Source organism: Pollachius pollachius, assembly GCF_949987615.1.
Source record: "Pollachius pollachius genome assembly, chromosome: 10".
NCBI lineage: Eukaryota > Metazoa > Chordata > Actinopteri > Gadiformes > Gadidae > Pollachius > Pollachius pollachius.
Genome location: NC_136943.1, coordinates 11404471 through 11425262, shown reverse-complemented (window position 1 = coordinate 11425262; position 20792 = coordinate 11404471). Strand labels below are relative to the sequence as shown.

At 51.1% G+C, this 20792-nt stretch overlaps 1 protein-coding gene across 1 annotated transcript in view; it reads left to right on the top strand.

The window, feature by feature from the left end:
- Positions 1-20792, top strand: part of tenm2a (teneurin transmembrane protein 2a) — a gene marked incomplete at its 5' end in the record, with an annotated part of 171152 nt that overhangs the window by 146625 nt on the left and 3735 nt on the right. Inside the window, 18 exons of the mRNA XM_079744903.1 lie at positions 673-819; positions 1178-1388; positions 2670-2789; positions 2930-3191; positions 3791-4058; positions 5668-5811; positions 6519-6768; positions 7645-7874; positions 9651-9805; positions 10363-10464; positions 11129-11302; positions 11668-12317; positions 12807-12982; positions 15762-15997; positions 16624-16920; positions 17484-18041; positions 19179-19448; positions 19954-20364. Coding sequence (XP_079601029.1) covers positions 673-819; positions 1178-1388; positions 2670-2789; positions 2930-3191; positions 3791-4058; positions 5668-5811; positions 6519-6768; positions 7645-7874; positions 9651-9805; positions 10363-10464; positions 11129-11302; positions 11668-12317; positions 12807-12982; positions 15762-15997; positions 16624-16920; positions 17484-18041; positions 19179-19448; positions 19954-20364 — 4661 coding nt within the window. The remainder of the gene's footprint in view (positions 1-672; positions 820-1177; positions 1389-2669; positions 2790-2929; positions 3192-3790; positions 4059-5667; positions 5812-6518; positions 6769-7644; positions 7875-9650; positions 9806-10362; positions 10465-11128; positions 11303-11667; positions 12318-12806; positions 12983-15761; positions 15998-16623; positions 16921-17483; positions 18042-19178; positions 19449-19953; positions 20365-20792) is intronic.

The window sequence follows — 20792 nt, the reverse complement described above, 5'->3', positions numbered from 1 at the left end:
GACTTCCACGACACGTACGCACACACATGCAGACACATAGACACAAACACACACGTGCACACGGGCGCCGCGCACACGCAACACACTCCGCTGACCGTAATCTCATTCTCTCATGAGACTGCATTACTCTTGCGCCATGAGAATTCCATTAGCTACACCTTGAATCCTAAGTGAGAGAGAGAGGGAGAGGGGGAGAGAGAGAGAGAGAGAGAGAGAGAGAGAGAGAGAGAGAGAGAGTGAGAGTGAGAGAGAGATATGCCTGGATGGGGCTTCATCAATAAGAGAACACCCCCAGTTATCTCTCTAGTTCTTTCTCGACAAATTCACTTGCCTTAGTGGTCCACTTCACACACATACACTGACAAGAAGATACGCACGGCAATTGATTCTTACACAATCAATACCAAATGTATGTCACCATGTGCGTGGTTTATACATTCAGCCAAACTTGTTGCTCCACTGTGTGTGTGCAAGTTTGTGTGCGTGTTTGTGGGCCATATAGCATAGTGTTCTATGTGTACTATGTCAAGCATTGTCTGTTCTATTTCTAAATCCACCGTATATATATCAACCATGACCCAAATATTACCCTTGCTTCTCAGTTTCCCTCCTTCTCCTTTGACCTTATCCCGCCTCCCCCCACCCCCCTCTCTCTCTCTGCTCCCGCCACAGACGGATGTCCTAACCTGTGCAACGGCAACGGCCAGTGCACTATGGGTCAGCAGAGCTGGCACTGCGAATGCCAGACAGGATGGAGGGGCCCAGGATGCAGCGTTGCCATGGAGACCTCGTGTGCCGACAACAAGGATAACGAAGGAGGTGACTAGGATGGGAGGGGGCGGAGGAAAGAGAAAGGAGCAGATGGAAGAGACGTGGAATATGAAAGGGAGAATCAATGTAGAAGTTTCGCCTTTCTTCCTCTGTAGACTGCTATCGCGGTAAGGGCATGCAGACATTTGCCTATAGATTGTTGGAGATTGGACGCTCTTGAAGCCCTTAAATAGGCTGCCAAGAGAAACTTGAGTCAGAAACGTAAATTAAACAGAGTAAAAAGCTGAGGGAGAGCCTGTCTGTGTCTCTCTCTCTCTCTCTCTCTCTCTCTCTCCCCCACTCTCTCTCCCTCTCCCTCTGCCTCTGCCTCCCCGTTCCCCCTCTAACTCTCGCCTCCTCGCTCCAGATGGACTGACGGACTGCATGGACCCAGACTGCTGCATCCAGAGTCCGTGTCAGAACAGCCCCCTGTGCCGGGGGTCCCGGGACCCCCTGCAGGTGATCCAGCAGAGCCCCCTGGCCCAGCCACGCGTGCGCTCCTTCTACGACCGCGTCAAGATGCTGGTGGGCCGGGACAGCACCCACATCATCCCCGGAGAGAACCCCTTCAACTCCAGGTACGGGACATACACCAGACACACACGCACACACAGACTCACGCACGCACACGCACGCGCACACACACACACACACACACACACACGAACACACATACACATGCACACTCAGACAAGCGCACACACGCCAGCAAACACATGGATAAAAAACATTAAGAATCAGATTGATATAAAACCAATAGAGGGTTATAAAGCACACATATGAACTGTTTTATGTACATAGTAATAGTTCTGATATTGGACCCAAACACATATTTCCTTTGAAAACATTTGTTTGGTAATGAATGGCAAGGGGCAGCCTTAAGCAATACATTTATGATGAAAGATGAAATGCATAAAAAATATCAACAAAGCTGAGAAATTGCTGTGGAAATTATTCATATGATGGCATTCAATGGGCTGTTTATCTATTCCATCCGTCCATCTACCCATCTATTCATCCATTTATATATCTATTTATCTTAATCATATGTCTCTGCCCCTCTCTATTATATATATATAATGTCTCTCTCTCTGTATTTTATATCGAATGTATCTCTCTCTCTAACTCATATCTAACGTATATGTCTCTATCCCTTTCTCTCTCTCTCTCTCCCCATCTCTCTCTCTCTTTCTCTTTCTTTGTATTTTATATCAAAATTATTTCTCTCTGTATTTTATATCAAAATTATTCTCTCTCTCTCTCTCTCTCTCTCTCTGTATTTTCCATCGAAAGGGTTCCCTCTGTCTCTCTCCGTATTTCATATCTAACTTTCATGTCTCTCTCTGTACTCTGTATTAAACCTCATCTTTTTCCTAGTCTTACTGTATATATACCATAGCATACCTGTCAAAGTATCTCCACTATTCCATACCTCATGTCGATGTATCTTATTATTTCACACCTCATGTCTATTTAACTCTAAATATTTCATAAATCATGTCTAACTATCTCTCTATTTATTTCATACCTCATGTCTAACTATCTCTCTATGTATTACATACCTCATGTCTAACTATCTCTCTATGTTTTTCATACCTCATGTCTCTGTATCTCTATGTATTACATACCTCATGTCTAACTATCTCTCTATGTATTTCATACCTCATGTCTCTGTATCTCTATGTATTACATACCTCATGTCTAACTATCTCTCTATGTATTTCATACCTCATGTCTCTGTATCTCTATGTATTACATACCTCATGTCTAACTATCTCTCTATGTATTTCATACCTCATGTCTCTGTATCTCTATGTATTACATACCTCATGTCTAACTATCTCTCTATGTATTTCTAGCTTGGCCTCTCTAATCCGGGGCCAGGTGTTGACCACTGACGGGACCCCTCTGGTGGGAGTCAACGTGTCCTTCGTCAACTACCCTCACTACGGCTACACCCTCACCCGCCAGGACGGAACGTATGTATATCTAACGCCACTCGTGTCATTGTGAGACCCTCAGTGAAGGTGCACGTGGGAAGGCTGTAAACACCACCACCACCGTCCTCCTCCTCATCCTCACCCCCTCTTCCTCTACTTCCCACAATCCCCCTCTGTAGGTTCGACCTGATCGCAAACGGCGGCGCGTCGCTGACCCTGCGCTTCGAGCGGGCGCCCTTCCTGAGCCAGGAGCGCACGGTGTGGCTTCCCTGGAGCCAGTTCTACGCCATGGACACGCTGGTGCTGAAGACAGAGGAGAACACCATCCCCGGCTGCGACCTGAGCGGCTTCGTCCGGCCCGACCCCCTAGTGGTGGCCTCGCCCCTCTCCTCCTTCTTCAGCTCCAACCCCGGGGAGAAGCCCATCATCCCCGAGACACAGGTGAGCCGTCACCGGTCGGCCGGCCCCCCGCTACTAATTGATACCGGACCACCAGAAAATCCCCCCACCACCCCTCCCCCCCGACACTCTAAACCTAGCCATATTGCACAATACAATTTTTACATCTCCCTGTTTATCCCGTTTAATTTTTCTATATATATATATATATATATATATATATATATATATATATAATATTCTTCATTTCTGTTAAAAGTTATATTGTGTTTTATTTAATTTTATCTATTTTTATTCTGTTGTATTTTATTCATTTTTAGCACAGAAAATACAGAGGATGTCACACAACCATTTCACTGCACATCCTGTATGAGCATGAGACAAATAAAACCCTTTGAATCATGAACCTTGATCCTCCTACGCCCGCCGGCCTGTTTTCGTGCATCCGGACAAGGGGAGGAGAAAGCCTTCTCCTCCCCTTGCCCGGTCCTGTCCTTCCCCTTGTTGTTCTTCTCTTCTGGAACCGTGCCTTAACAACCCATTGCGCTTAGTGGTGTCTAATTGCCGCCCCCTGCCCTGACTAATCCTCTCCTCCCTTCCCGCCAACGCTCTCGTCTTCCCTCCCGTCCTCCCTCCTCCAGGTTCTGCACGAGCAGATCGAGGTGCCCGGCACCGGCCTGAAGCTGTGCCACCTGAGCTCCAGGACGCAGGGCTACCACACCCTCCTCAAGGTGACCATGAGCCCGGCCGTGGTGTCCATGGGTCTGCTGAAGGTGCACCTGATGGTGGCCGTGGAGGGACACCTCTTCCAGAAGTGGTTCCACGCCTCACCCAACCTGGCCTACACCTACATCTGGGACAAGACGGACGCGTACGGGCAGAGGGTCTACGGCCTCTCGGAAGCCGTGGGTGAGTGACAGTGGAGGAGGGTGGAGGAGGGAGGGAGGGAGGGGGGGAATCGATTTTAGAGGGAAAAAGAGAGAAAATTAGTGTTTTGGGGCGGGGGGGATGTTTTGCACCGAACCAGCAGGCTTAAAGAAATAAACTTCAGCGGCCGGGCATTTGCTGTCCGTGTCTCAGGCAAGAAAGTGCTGGTGGTTAAGCATTCGTGAACACAGAAATGATGTGTCCAAGTCCTGGGCTTCCAATATACGATACGGCCACGGTGAAGGCACTCCGCCTTTTCTTTTTTTTTCCTTCCACTCTCTTCCATCCGTCTATTTTTCATCAGGGCTGCACATGTTTCAGTCAGCCGGCCGTGGCCGCTGGGGAGGGTTATTAGCCGTCAGGGTGAGTTAGCGGTTAGCTCGCGAGGCGGCGGCGGCGGCGGTGGCGGCGCGCGGACCAGGGGGACCTCCGTGCTATAACATTTTAATGTCACTTTGGCTCACCGCCACTGTCAACCAAATGCTGCCGCCAGGCCGGAGCTCCACTGGACATCTGGAGCCGCGCCGAGGGCTAAAGCTGTTTAGGCCATCCCCAGCCTTCCATGACAGAAATTGAATTTGCAGAGCGGTGTCTCAGGTTTTTTCTCTTCCCCCCCTTCTGCCCCGACACGCAGACGGACTCCCGGGGCTGTTATTTTAACTGGGTAAATGCGGGGCTGGTCCCGTGCTTCTTCTGGAATCGTTGAAATGATTACAATAGTCCCGGCAGATACATCCACTCCACTGAGTTTTTTTTTTTTTTCCAAAGATCTTTTTAGTTCACCCGAAGCCAAAACCTCAAAGTACGACTTTGTGAATGATTAGTTGTTTGTTTTTTTGCTCCGAGTGCAATTACCACCTCATCCAAACTTCTGGCCGGGACATGTATGTTTATGCCAATCAGCGAGTTACGTGTCAACACAGTCAAATGATGGAGGCGTAATATTTCACACAGCAAAGCCTGTTGCCCTGACAACCGTTCTGGCCTCATAGTCGGAGGGCCCATTGGGCCATCTGTCCAATTATCAGGGTTTTTAATTGATTTAGCAGGATGTGACAGGGTGAGTTAGGTGTTGCTGAAGGTTCGGGTACAGGTGTTAACTAGCTACCCTGTGTATAACACAGCAATCATAACGTATAGGCGCTCCGGGCTTCATCTGTTTGTGCCGAAGATTATGCTCATCTCTACACCGATACCCCGTTGCTGTGCTCTGAATCAATCAAAAATGTTTTCCCTGATATTAAGATCATTTGAGAATTCACCTTGAATGTTACAAGATGCTAGTGAGATCAGCTTCAAGCCCAAAGACTCTGGACTCCATCCCCGATGTCTGAAGCCTGTAGGCATCCTGGAGCTATGTAGAGCTGAGGGCTCCTCATGAATTAAACCCGACCCGTGGCTGCATGACATGCATCTGAAATCACTGCTTGTCGCTATGGATATAAAGCGGGCTTCTTTAATTGCTCGTATTCCATTCACTCGCCATTCTGAGCACATTATTTTCATATCCACACATGCATACACACACACACAGAGACACACACTAATCCTAACACCGCTCTCCCGGCCTGTCCCCTGCTGGTCCACGCAGTGTCCGTGGGATACGAGTACGAGTCCTGTGCCAGCCTCATCTTGTGGGAGAAGAGGACGGCCACGCTGCAGGGCTTTGAACTGGAACCCACCAATCTGGGAGGCTGGTCGCTGGACAAACACCACGTCCTCAACACACGCAGCGGTATGTGGACGCACACACACACACACTCACACGAGTGCACCCAATCGGAGTCAATTATGCACCGAAACACACACACACACACACACACACACACACACACACGTGTTGTCTTACCGGCACAAACTCTCGGTCGGGCACGCATGAACAAACGGGATAATCGTTTTTGATGCATACATCCATCTGAACTTCCATCCGTCCATCCCTCTCTCTCTCTCTCTCTCTCTCTCTCCTTCTCTCCATCAGTCCATCCATCCATCTATCTCGGCACTCTTCCATTACCCAAAAAAAAAAAGGCGCAGCAAGGAAAATATAAATGGGGTGGCGATGCAGCGATGTTCTCCCGCTGTGCCAATCAATGCACTAATGGAATGGACACACACCGTCTCCCTCTAAGTGGAGCGGAACACACTAGTGAACACATAACAGTAAACAGCCTTCGCCGCTCCTCATCTCCACTTCATCACCCCCTACTCCCCTTCCCCTCTCCATCCCCCCCCCCCCCTAAACACAACGTAAGACGAAGGTACAGTTCCATGCATACAAATCGCACACGTTGTCGTCCACAAACTTTATAACCGTATTAACTCGCTCCCTTGACAAATAACCCCCCAATGAGTTTGACGATGACATTGGCGCACCAAGGTAACTCTCTGTCGTCTCCTCCTCCTCCTCCTCCTCCTCCTGCTGCTGCTGCTGCGGTCCACCAGGGATCCTGCACAAGGGCAACGGGGAGAACATATTTGTGACGGAGCAGCCCCCGGTCATCACCAGCACCATGGGGAACGGGCGAAGGCGAAGCATCTCCTGCCCCAGCTGCAACGGATTGGCCGACGGCAACAAGCTGCTGGCGCCTGTCGCCCTGGCAACCGGCATCGACGGCAGCCTCTACGTGGGGGACCTCAACTTTGTGCGGCGGGTCTACCCTTCCATGAACACCACCGGCATCCTGGAGCTGAGGTGTGTGGAGGACGGCTGGGGGGGTGAGGGGGGGGGGGGGGGGGGGGGGGGGTGGAGGTGATGGAGGAGAATGGGAGGAATGGGAGGAGGAAGGGGGGGGATGTTTCAAGAAATGCTGAATTTAAAGAGGATTCATTTTAATGAGTGAATTTTGGTATAAACCAAATACAAAAAATGCCTACAACAGAAATGAAGTGGAAGTTTGGCGTTTGGAATTTAAACAGGGTAAAAGAAAGAAGGGTGTAGAGGCAGCAAGTCCAGACTGGCATCTTAAGGGTTTTAATTTTGCAGTTGAACTCTGTGGCTTCAAAAAGGAAGGGGTGGTGCAGTGTTAGATTAGGCAGAACTGAGAGAGCGGTAAAGCGAGGGGGAGAGAGGATAATATTTGTCTGCAATATGTAAGAATGTGTAGGATGAATCCTCCAAGGCAAATAACAAGGCAGACAGGCTACGGGGGGAGCAGGAATAAAGTTATACGCCCTGTTAGATACCATTTCTCTCGGGGAGGATGTTTTTTTCATTTCCCTCTTCACACCACCGATGCCTCTGTTATTTATTTTTTCTAGTTTTTTTCTTTCATACAGTCTTCTCTCCACCAACCGTTTGAATTAACATGGTCTTTGTTTTTGCTGTGCTTTTATCTCACTTTCTCCCTTGAAGAAACAAAGATTTCCGGCACAGGTAAGACACTAAGTCTGAAAAACACAACCATAAACAACAAAGGTTATTGTGCATGTCCTCAGCTAAACCCCACTGCACAGAATATACAAAAAATAAACACAGAGACGCACAAAAACAACACAACTCGCCAGGCCTTCCCCCCCCCCCCTTCAGCCTCACTTCTTCAACCTCTTCCTGTATCCTTACTTGCTGCAGTAACAACCCCACCCACAAGTACTTCCTGGCGGTGGACCCCGTGTCGGGGTCGCTCTTCATCTCCGACACCAACTCGCGGCGGATCTACCGCGTGCGCTCGCTGACGGGGGGCCGGCTGCTGTCGGACAACGCCGAGGTGGTGGCAGGCACCGGCGAGCAGTGCCTGCCATTCGACGAGCGCTGCGGCGACGGCGGCAAGGCCACAGAGGCGACCCTGATGAGCCCCAAAGGTAACGAGACACAGAGGAGTGGCCTTGGAGGAGGAGGAGGAGGAGGAGGAGGAATCAGAAGGGAGAAAAAAGGAGATGAAGCGATGCAAAAATAAACGGCGAGAAGCGATCAAACGACGCAACGGTTACGGCGCCAAGGTCACCGCCCTCGGCTGTTCTCGTCAAAACAACACTGTGCATATTTCCAGGGAATCAAACGATCGAAAGCGTCGTCCCCCCCCTCCTCCCCCCAACCAACCCAGCCCCCTGCCAGACCTCTTATTGTCATGTCACATTTTTCTCATCTCTCCCGCTTGACCGCTAGCATACCAATGAGCCTTTTATGCATGGTTAGACAGTCGGCCATCTTGCAAGGTTTTTCTTTCTTTCTTTCTGACACCCGACAAAGATTTTTTTTTCTCTCTTTCTTTTCCTTTTTTTCTGACACAACGTGGTGTATCTTGAGACTTTAACTAAAGCAGGGCAGCCAGAGAAGGAGGTTACAAACCAGATTAAAGTTTAACTTATTAATGGGAGGATTCTTTTTTTGTGGTTCACTGGAGCTTAGATAAAGGAGTTGAAACATCTTGACACAAAACTGTCAAGGATGTCACGCTGTCACATTTTTCTGCCGCTGACGTACGCGCGTGCATCTGCGCCTGTGCCTGTGTGTGTGTGTGTGTGTGTATGCATGTGTGGGTTTACAATACAGAAAAGGGAAAGACAAAAGACACAGCAAAGAGCAACCGGTTCCTTTTCACCTGTGAATCAGACCAAGTGACATCACCCAGCCTCCCTCCCCTGTAACAACCTCCGCCTCTGCCTCCTCCTCCTCGATCTTCTCCTTTTTTCTCCTTTCTCCCCTTTTTCTCACTCTCACCTCTCTCTCTTCCTCTCTCATCCCCCTTGTCTCCTGCTCTCTCTCTCATGTGTCCTCTGCGATATCCTCCATCTGTTGTTGCACATCGCTGTGTGTGTGTGTGTGTGTGTGTGTGTGTGTGTAAGTCTGAGTTATTTTCAGGGCCACAATTGCCGACAACAAACACACCTGTCTGAGTGGCTGCTGTAGGCTGACGGTGCAGCCGGCAGTAAAATATGGCAATGGAAAATAAACAGTCGGTAAAAAAACGAACGCATGCAAAGGGAGACGAGAGAGAGAGAGGGAGGGAGAGAGAGAGAGAGAGAGAGAGGGAGAGAGAGCGAGAGAGAGAGAGAGAGAGAGAGAAAGAGAGAGCGAGCGAGAGAGAGAGAGAGAGAGAGAGAGAGGTGGTGAGCAATAAATAAATGCATATAAAAACTAGACACGGGGATAGAAAGGAAAGCGGGGGACGGGTGCAATGAAAGGGGGCCGTGGAGGACGAGTCGTAAATCGACCACTACTTGCTTGAGTACGTCAGCGTTTTTTTTGTGAGGAAAAAAATATATAAAATCAAGTTGCGACTTGCTGTCTTTGGATTTTCCCGGGGAGAAGCCGGCGTTACTGCATATGTCTGCATCCCAATGACATCCTCCCAACCAACAGTGTATGTGTGTGTATATATATATATATATATATATATATATATATGCAGACATATATATATATAAGCACAATGTGCTCAGTGTCTCATTTGAGACAGTGCAACGTGTTATTTCAATGAAGCATGTCTAAGTCATAACACCCAAATCATATATAATTGAGAGCCATTCCTCAACGTAGCTGAAATTGGTGTAAATCGCTTTGTACTCAAGCATCGAGTTCAATGACAAATTCAGAATCCTAATCCCCCGGGTCTCCCCCTCCTTCTCCCATGACAGGCATCGCGGTGGATAAGAACGGGCTGATGTACTTTGTGGACGCCACCATGATCCGCAAGGTGGACCAGAATGGCATCATCTCCACCCTGCTGGGGGCCAACGACCTCACCTCCGTCAGACCGCTCAGCTGTGACTCCAGCATGGACGTCAGCCAGGTAGCTACGCAGGAGAGGAGGGGGGAGGACGGAAGGTCAGGAGGGAGAGTGTAAGGAGGGAGGGTGGTGGGAGGAAGGGAGGGATAGAGGGTGTAAGGAGGAAGGGAGGGAGGAAGGGAGGGAAGAGGAAAGGGAGGGAAAGGGTGGATGAATGAAGGAAGGGAGAGAGAGAGAGGGGGGAAGAGAGGGAGGGAGGCAAGGGGAAGGGATGGAGGAGAGATTAGAGGGTGTGGGGGTGATAGATGGCTATCCTCTGGAGGATCCCAGCCATGGACCCCGGCCAGACCGGAGGCTGCAGGAGTGATTGATCCAAGCGATGGATTAAAGCAGCTGAAACCGTGGACGAGTGAGTGCCCGAGAGAGAGACAGAGAGAGGGACAGTCACTGTAGGTTAGAAAATGAAGTGGGGACCTGTCTAAACCTTGGTGCGGTTTCCTCCTTTAGTTTAGTCTCGGTTTCTCACCTGGTGGTTGTGCAAACGTGTGTTTGCGCACGCATGTGTGTGTGTGTGTGTGTGTGTGTGTGTGTGCGTGTGCGTGTGTGTATGTGCCCTCCAGGTGCGTCTAGAGTGGCCCACGGACCTTGCGGTGAATCCGATGGACAACTCGTTGTACGTGCTGGAGAACAACGTCATCCTGCGCATTACGGAAAACCACCAGGTCTGTACTGTCTCCTGAGCGCAGAAGATTAAACATTACTGGGAGGGTTTCTGCACTCTTAGTCCCAATTAATTTGTTTTTTTTTCCCGCCAATTTAAAAAGCGAACTGGGATTTTCACAGTACACGGTTTTAATAGAGCACCCATTATCTTAGGCTTTCTGCTGGGCTGACACCCTGGATGCTTAATTAGTTCCTGGAAGAAGAAGAAGAAGAAGAAAAAAATATCATACTTTTTTGAGACAAACTAAAGCCAAAATATAAAAAAGTATCTTCCGAACAAGTGATTTCTTCGGTAGTTTTCTTTCCTTATGTGAAACAAGTTTCCTTTTCCTTACCGACCACAGGAGGGTACTATAGAAGTGTTGAGGGGGTTTAGCCTCCTGCAAAAAAGAGTTAGGCTTCAAACGCAGCCTAAAGCAGATGTCCAGCACCTACCTGCTCCTAAATTGCCCATCAAAAAGAATAATAATATCAAAAGCCTCATAAATAAACCTCTCTAAAGGACTAACCAGTAGTAATAGCCTTTCTGGGGGGGTAGGGTTTGGGGGGGGGTGTGGTGAATCCTGGCTTGTGAATCCCCTCTGAGACCCTGAGTGTGATCACAGGCTCCACAAACATCAACCTGACCCGACTTGTTTTTCCCTGCTGTTCTCCGCCCCCCAGGTCAGCATCATCGCGGGACGTCCAATGCACTGCCAGGTGCCAGGCATCGACTACAGCCTCAGCAAGCTGGCCATCCACACGGCGCTGGAGAGTGCCACCGCCATAGCCCTGTCCCACACGGGTATCCTCTACATTGCCGAGACGGACGAGAAGAAGATCAACCGCGTCCGACAGGTGAGACCCTAAAACCCTGTCGTCTCTCGCTGTTGCTCGCTGTTCTGAATCGAACCGGCCCATCGGACGCTCAGACACTCAGACGCTCAGACGCTCAGACGCTCAGCCACTCAGCCACTCAGACACTCAGACAGTGAGCCTTGGCAGCTACTAGCCAAGTCTGGCGTGGGAGGCTTTTCAAAACGGATCATAGAAATGCTTCTGATTATGTCGTTTGGACCCGACGTGCCTGTAGATGTTTTTTACCCAATTATGCAACTCCGTACCGGCCTCCTGTGCCAAAGAGCCGCACAATAAAACGGTTTTAAAACCAGCGGCGTCTCTCTAACAACGCCGGCTTCACCTCTCCCGCCCCCCCCCGTCAGGTGAGCACCAGCGGGGAGATCTCCCTGTTGGCCGGCGCCACCTCCGACTGCGACTGCAAGAACGACGTCAACTGCAACTGTTTCTACGGCGACGAGGGCTACGCGCCCGACGCCGGCCTCAACTCGCCCGCCTCGCTGGCCGTCTCGCCGGACGGCACGCTGTTCATCGCCGACCTCAACAACATCCGCATCCGGGCGGTGCGCGCCAACCGGCCCGGCCCGGCCGTGTCCGGCCTGGGGCTGGGCGGCCTGTCGGGCGGCGGCATGCAGTACGAGGTGGCGTCGCCGCGGGAGCAGGAGCTGTACATCTTCAACCAGGAGGGGCTGCACGTGCAGACGGTGAGCCTGGTGACCGGGGAGCCCCTCTACAACTTCACGTACGGTGCCGACGGCGAGCTGGCCACGCTGGCCGACAACTGCAACAACACGCTGAGGGTGCGGCGCGACGGCCTGGGCCAGGGCAGCGGGGCGGGGCTGCTGAGGCTGGTGCTGCTGCCCGAGAACCAGGTGGTGACGCTGGGCCTGGACCCCACGGGGGGCCTGAGGAGCGTCTCGGCCCTGGGGCAGGAGGTGGCCCTGCTGGGGTACAGCGGCAGCACGGGCCTGCTGGCCACCAAGGCGGACGAGACCGGCTGGACCACCTTCTACCAGTGAGTGTTGGCCAGTGTGTGTGTGTGTGTGTGTGTGTGTGTGTGTGTGTGTGCGTGTGCGTGTGTGTGTGTGTGTGTTTTGAGTGTGTGCGTGCGCTTCAGTGATAGTGATAGAGGAGTGTCCTGTTGTCGAGTCTTGTCTACGAGGTGTACATCTAACAGCTTAGCCTCTCTGGCCCTTTCCTAGTAATCTGATACACAAAATGTATGAGCTTCGCATATTTTCACTCCGCTTGTAGCATTGCACTTCTGCGCCGGTATTCCCAGTGCGCTGCTGCCCCCCGGTGTTCAGTTTCAGAAGTGCACCCCTTCTCACCAGTTCCGTTCCTCCTGCATTGACAACAAGTGAATAATGGAAGTTGTTTGCTTTAGTGTGAGTGATTATGAGTGAGTGTGTGTTTTGTGTGTACGTGTGTGTGCATGGGGAGATCCCTTCATCTTTTTCTTCTTCTTTTACTAACTGTTTCTTTTATTCTTACCTCTCCGCAGGTACGATAGCGAGGGTCGCCTCACCAACGTGACGTACCCCACGGGCATGGTCACCAGCCTCCACCGCGAGATCGAGCGCTCCATCAACATCGACGTGGAGAGCTCCAGCCGGGACGACGACGTCACCATCGTCACCAACCTGTCCTCGGTGGAGGCGTCCTACACCGTAGTGCAAGGTGAGGCGTGGCCCGGCTGATGGCCACCCAAAGACGTCAGCCGGGTAGCCTTTAGGGCTGCGGCCAAGATGGACGCACACAGACACACACATTGGGCACACACACGCTTACATATAAAAACACACAGACACACACAGGTGCACGTGCGCGCACACACACACACACACACATACACAAGCACACACAAGCACACACATGCAGAGAATGTATCTGGATAAGGCCCTGTAAACCTGTTAATACCACCATAATAATACCATCTTCACTTATCACTGATGGCAAATGTTGATGTTATGTTCAAAGATTAAGGGGAGTTGTGTTTAAACTGAGGAATCTCTCTATTTCGCTATTTCTCTCTCTCTCCCTTTCCTTCTATCTCTCTCCCTCTCTTTCTTTCCCTCGCTTTCTCTCCCTCTCCTTCTATCTCTCTCCCTCTCTTTCTCTCCTTCTATCTCTCTCCCTCTCCTTCTATCTCTCTCCTTCTCATTCTCTCCCTCTCTCTCTCCCTCTCCTTCTATCTCTCTCCCTCTCGTTCTCTCCCTCTCTCTCCCTCTCCTTCTATCTCTCTCCCTCTCGTTCTCTCCCTCTCTCTCTCTCCCTCTCCTTCTATCTCTCTCCCTCTCGTTCTCTCCCTCACTCTCTCCCTCTCCTTCTATCTCTCTCCCTCTCGTTCTCTCCCTCGCTCTCTCTCCCTCTCCTTCTATCTCTCTCCCTCTCATTCTCTCCCTCGCTCTCTCTCCCTCTCCTTCTATCTCTCTCTCCCTCTCCCTCGCTCTCTCTCCCTCTCCTTCTATCTCTCTCCCTCTCCCTCCCTCTCCTTCTATCTCTCTCCCTCTCGTTCTCTCCCTCTCTCTCTCTCCATCTCTGTCTATCTCTCTCCCTCTCGTTCTCTCCCTCTCTCTCTCTCCATCTCCGTCTATCCCCTTCTATCTCTCTCCCTCTCGTTCTCTCCCTCTCTCTCTCTCCATCTCCGTCTATCTCTCTCCCTCTCGTTCTCTCCCTCTCTCTCTCTCTCTCCATCTCCGTCTATCTCCTTCTATCTCTCTCTCTCTCTCTTTTCTTCTGACATGGAGCAGAATTTGTCCAATATAATTGTTATTCCCAGTGAGGCACCTTTGCCTTTTAAATATCATTCCGACTAAGTTCATTAACTGATGTAAGTGAATGTGCCATATTTCCCTAGTGCACTCCTACACCCTCTCCTAGCAGACTGCTACACACACACACACACACACACACACACACACACCCGAAAAAAACACACAGTCACACTCAGAGATGCACAAACACACAGTCACACACCATCACACACACTCAAAACCCTTAAAACACACACCCACCTACACACACACACACACATGAACACACACACACACACACACATGAACACACGCACACACACACACACACACACACACACACACACACACACACACACACACACACACACACACACATAGCCTCTGACCGAGCTCCCATGATCCCTGAGCTTATTCAGTGTGTTTAGAGAGTAAGAAAAGGGAAGAATAATTGGCCACTGGTAACCCCCTCAGACAGCGTGAGTCTGCGTGACGACAGCAGCAGCGGCGGTCTGGTGGCAGAATAATAATAAAGTGTAGATGCACTCGGCAGCAGCGGAGCAGGAGCTGCTGAAAGCCCACTAAGTTACTCAGAGTGCCGTGAGTCATTTAAGGTTCCCTGCAGCATCGTGTGTGTGTGTTTCAGTTCAAAGCATGCGTGCGCACTCAAACATTCTCTCGCACGCACACACACACACACACTCATACCCTCTGCTGACTGGGTGACTTAACAATCTTCCCTATCTCTCTCTCTCTCGCTCTTTCTTGCTCACTCTGTCTCTCCCTGTTCTCTCTCTTCCTCTGTGTCTCTCGCTCTCCCTCTCTCTCCCTCTGAGTGTCTCTCTCTCCCTCTCTCTCCCTTTCTAATTCTCTCTCATCACTCTACCATGCGGTGAATCCTTGTTGCCCCAGAGCTTCTATCAGCCTTCTCTAACTCCCCTTTTCTTCTCTCTATATCTTTTGTGTGATCTCTCTCTCTCTTTATCTCTATTTCTCTCTCTCTCACTCTCTCTGGGTTGCGTGGAGATGGTTCCGATAGGGAGAACAGAAGATTTATCCAACAGCTGTGTTGTGTCCAATAAAAAGAGAATGCCTCTCTTGTCTGTTTGAGGGGATGTTAAATAGCCGCCCGTAGCTTTATCACAAATTGGCCTTATGGATTACCGTCTTTTACAGCGAGGGCTTCAAAGGCAGACACTGTCTGATCCCTTTACCTTTTGTTAACAAAATAAAAGCCTCCATCTTCCATATGTGTCAGACGTTTTTCCAAGGCCGAAGTAAACGCAATTATATGATCGGCGATCAAGACTCCTGTTTGCGCACACAAGACAAAAGACCTTTACTATCCAGAAAGGGTCTGTTTATACCTTTGAGGAAATGATGAAGAACTAAATGGACGCGCTGTTGTTTTGTGTTCTCACTTAAGCACGATGCATCTGTTTGCTGTCAGCTTTTGTAACACTCGGAATGTATTGATGTTAACGTCGGAATATCTTATTTTTTAGCCCTCCCGTTCAGCCCTGAGACCACATCAGTCAGGCTTCATATTCCCTTTTATCGAATGCATTACCATCGAGTCTGTTGAAATAAAGCTAAAGCAAAGCAACAGGGTGCGTCCCGCTGCCATTGTATATAACACTCACTGCCACCGCCGAGTCCGTCGTAAGCCTTGTCTCAACCTGGCTCACCACTGCCCCCTACAGACCAGGTGAGGAACAGCTACCAGCTCTGTAACAACGGCACCCTGAGGGTCATGTACGCCAACGGGATGGGCATCAGCTTCCACACAGAGCCCCACATCCTGGCCGGCTCCGTCAGCCCCACCATCGGTCGGAGGAACATCACCCTGCCCACCGACAACGGCCTCAACTCCATCGAATGGCGGCTACGCAAGGAGCAGACCAAGGGCCGGGTCACCGTGTTCGGCAGGAAGCTGAGGGTGCGCCACAACACGCACAACACGTTTAATATGTCTGCGGACACCTGTAATACGCCGTACAAGTACGCCGTATCTGTGAACAAATCATTGACCCTCAGCCGATCACCGTAGCCACTAGCCAAGGGTTTGTTTGCCAGGTCTAGTCAGTTGTATTTGTATAGCTCTGAATCGTTGACTGTCTCAAAAGGCTTTACAGGTCGTCTATCTATGCCATTCCCACAGGTCAAGGAAAAACTCCCTCACAGAAAGAAGTGAGGATTCCTCACTCAGGGATATTTAGCAGTGCACTGGGTTCCGTACCTGACGGTAGCATGAGGAGCTAACCTTCTTTGTCAAATCAAGCAGTTAGAAATAGAACATTAGGAGCGTCCATGGGGTTGCGGTGCTAGCCAGATATTAAGTGGTCAGGTGACCACTTAAGGCATCCTTAATCAAGAGGCCTGACCTGGGATGCTCCTTAGTAGGATGTATCTGAATCCGCTGGAGGTCACTTTGGATAAATGCAAATGTGAATGTGTGAACGCTAAATAAATTTCTAAATTAAATTCCCCCCTTCTCGATTGCCTCCCCCCCCCCTTTTTGATTGACTCCTCCCCACACTTCTTGACCCCCCCCCTCTCCCCCAGGCGCACGGGCGCAACCTGCTGTCCATCGACTACGACCGCAACACGCGGACGGAGAAGATCTACGACGACCACCGCAAGTTCACCCTGCGCATCATGTACGACGCCCAGGGCCGGCCCGCCATGTGGCTGCCCAGCAGCAGCCTGGCGGTGGTCAACGTGTCCTACTCCAGCACGGGGCAACTGGTGGGCCTGCAGAGGGGCAGCATGAGCGAGCGCACCGAGTTCGACCCGCAGGGACGCATCGTGTCCCGCGCCTTCGTGGACGGCAAGGTGTGGAGCTACAGCTACCTGGACAAAGTGAGTAGCCTGAAGCGATGGCCTTTAGGTGAGGGGGTGGTCATGGGTGTCGGAAAGCCAGGTTCACCGGTGGCAAAGGGGGGCTGAGCGTGTGGTCGTTTGCGGGTAGTAAACGGAGGTGAAATGATATTTTATGATAATGGGATAAGATTCCAGTAAATCAGGTGAGGGATAAAGTGACTCTTGGTACCATTTCACAGGAGGTAAATCATCCATTTCCATATAAAATACTAACGGGGGCCAGGTGGTAGTAACGATATTAACCTAATCTGCATTTTTATTTCTCCTTTCCCTCCCCGTTCACCTCTCTTCTCTTTACCTCTCTTCCCTCCCTCCTCTCCTCCCTCCCTCCCTCCCACCCCTCCCTCCTCTCCTCCCTCCTCTCCTCCCTCCTCCCCTCCCTCCTCTCCTCCCTCCTCCCCTCTCCTCCCCTCCCTCCCTCCTCTCCTCCCTCCTCTCCTCCCTCCTCCCCTCCCCTCTCCTCCCCTCCCTCCCCCCTCTCCTCCCTCCTCCCCTCCCTCCCTCCCTCCCTCACTCCCTCCGACCCACCCCTCCCTCTCCAGTCCATGGTGCTGCTCCTGCAGAGCCAGCGGCAGTACGTCTTCGAGTTCGACAAGTCGGGCCGCGTGACGGCCGTGACCATGCCCAGCGTGGCACGCCACACCATGTTCACGCACGTGTCGGTGGGCTACATCCGCAACACCTACACGCCGCCGGAGAGCAACGCCTCCATCATCCACGACTTCAGCGAGGACGGCCGCCCGCAGGCCACCTACTTCCTGGGCACGGGCCGCCGCGTCCTCTACAAGTACGGCAAGCTGGCCAAGCTGTCGGAGATCGTGTACGACAGCACGGCGGTCACCTTCGGCTACGACGAGACGGCCGGCGTGCTGAAGATGGTCAACCTGCAGAGCGGCGGCTTCTCGTGCACCATCCGCTACCGCAAGATGGGCCCGCTGATCGACAAGCAGATCTACCGCTTCAGCGAGGAGGGCATGGTGAACGCCCGCTTCGACTACACCTACCACGACAACAGCTTCCGCATCGCCAGCATGAAGCCCGTCATCAGCGAGACGCCGCTGCCCGTCGACCTCTACCGCTACGACGAGATCTCCGGCAAGGTGCGAGAGTGGAGATTGTCGCTTTTTTTCATGTATCTTTCTAAAGTAATTGATCTGTGTATACCTTTCTTAAAGGTAGAGCAGTCAATTCGGAGACGCCAGCCAGAGTAAACAAGATTATGAAAGTATAAAACCGAATAAACCCCGCCCCTCTCTTCAGGCCTCCCGCCAAGGCCACTCCCCCAAAACACGTGACCAGTTTGACAGCTTTAGGAAAAGGTATGCCTAGCCTCTTTGAAGACTCTACTCATGCGCAATGTGTGCACAGGCAGAGTGTGCGCGGGCAGAAGGATAGGTAGGTAGACAGACAGGTAAGCCATCCAATCAATTAATTGGGGCCGAATGAAAGTATTGGACAGACTTATTCCAGGCATGGGACAGCTGCAGATACTGGAATTCTTTTGTTTGCTTGTCAGAGCATTTGAATTATTGATTGATGTCAGGATGTAAAGAGAATTTCAACAAATATGACAAAAAACGTATGCCTACTCTACATTTAACATTCCTTAATAGGGGAATAAGTTTTCAGCCAGGCTCATAAGACATTAAATCAGACAGACATCACCACAGCAAAAATCCATTCATCCAGACAGGAGATCCAATAAAAGTAACAAAAATCAAAACCATTAATAAAGCAAATTATTGTGCAGTTGACAGTTAAAGGTGCAATGATGTAAGTGTAGTGGCTAGGCTGTCTGTCTCCCAGCCCAAAGGGTTCTGGGTTCAATCCCAGATGTACCGGTGTGCATCATTTAGCACCTGCCGCTTATCGTCTCTGAATGCGCTGTGGGTCGTTTTGAATAAACGCTTCCGATATAGATTATGAAATGCGAAAGACATCCCGGGTTTAACGGTGTCCCTAATTACAGCGTGCATAATCACACCATAGACCCGCCCGACCACGAAATGTTAGCAACGGTTCATCTGCTGTCATGACGACAGCATCAATTCAAATGTATTTTGAGCGTTTTCGTCAAAGGCGGCCGATCCATGGAACCACAATGCGATTCCCCCCCCCCCCCTCCAAAAAATAAATAACAGAAAGTAAAGCTTTGGGTTGAACTCCCGGCACCGTCTCTCCATCACCTTCCTCCGCTCATTCCTGCTTCTGCGTCCCCCCTCTGTTTCGTGACACAGGTGGAGCACTTTGGGAAGTTCGGGGTGATTTACTACGACATTAACCAGATCATCACCACGGCCGTCATGACGCTCAGCAAGCACTTCGACACGCACGGGCGCATCAAGGAGGTGCAGTACGAGATCTTCCGCTCGCTCATGTACTGGATGACGGTGCAGTACGACAGCATGGGCCGTGTGGTGAAGCGGGAGCTGAAGATCGGACCCTACGCCAACACCACCCAGTACCGCTACGAGTACGACGGGGACGGCCAGCTCAGCGGCGTCAAGGTGGGTGCACCCAGTGTGGGGGGGGGGTTCTGGTTTTTATCGTATGCATTGTCTGGAGTCGACGTGTAGCAGCATCTTTGAGCAAGGCCCCTACCTGCTCCTAAGTTTTAGTATCAAAAAATTGCAGTGCAAATCAAATAAGCTGCCGTTAAAATGATGACTAAATAAAACCAAACATCCTGGTACATGATTGTTAACCAGGAACACAAACTGCAATAAAATATTTTTCCCAAGAGATGGTGCTGTTCCTCTTATTGTGATTGCACCGCTTGGCTCCACAATGAAAGAGCATCATTGTTTTACAAGAAAATACCTCCCTCAGATAAAGCAACAGCCTGTGGGATCGGATTAGAGCATCACAATGTTTCTATTGAGGCCGCTTGGTTAAATTTTCCTCAGTTTGCATCCATACCATCCTTTAGAGACGTCAAGGTGTTTCAGCGGCTGAGTCGTGTATCTCACATCCACCCTTCCCTCCAACCCCTTCCCCTCCCCCTCCCTCCAGGTGAACGACTGGTCCACCTGGCGCTACAGCTACGACCTCAACGGCAACCTCCACCTGCTCAACCCGGGCAACAGCGCCCGCATCATGCCACTGCGCTATGACCTGCGCGACCGCATCACGCGGCTGGGCGACGTCCAGTACCGCCTGGACGAGGACGGCTTCCTGAGCCAGCGCGGCTCCGACGTCTTCGACTACAACTCCAAGGGCCAGCTGCTCCGGGCCTACAACCGCGGGCCGGGCGGCTGGAGCGTGCAGTACCACTACGACGGGCTGGGCCGCCGCGTCTCCACCCGCAACAGCCTGGGCCAGCACCTGCAGTTCTTCTACGCCGACCTCAACCACCCGGCCAGGGTCACGCACATCTTCAACCACTCCAGCTCCGAGATCTCCTGCCTCTACTACGACCTGCAGGTAGCGGGCTGGTGGCTGATGACGGGCGGTCGGGGCGGTTGGTGTAGGGGCGAGGGGCATGGGGGTTCAGCGGCTAGGGGTGTTTGCCTTGGAAAAGGTGATGTTCTGTTTTTGGTTTGATGCGACGGTACACAGCCTAACCATTAGGCACTCTTGAGCTCTAAGAGATGCCCTAATCCCCAGCCTGCTCCTTCATGTGTCCGAAATGTTTCTTTACGCTTTTGTGTAAGGGTGTTAAGTAAAAAGCCTCTGCTAAACGACTAAATACATAGTAAATATTATTCATGACACTCTGTATGTTGATGAAATGCATTTTCTGGATGGGAGACTATTAGTACGTGAAAGATGAGTAATGTGTGTGTTTTGGTTGGACGGTTAGAAGCCGTGCCAAGGGCTGACCGGAGTGTATTGGTGTCTCTTGTTCCATC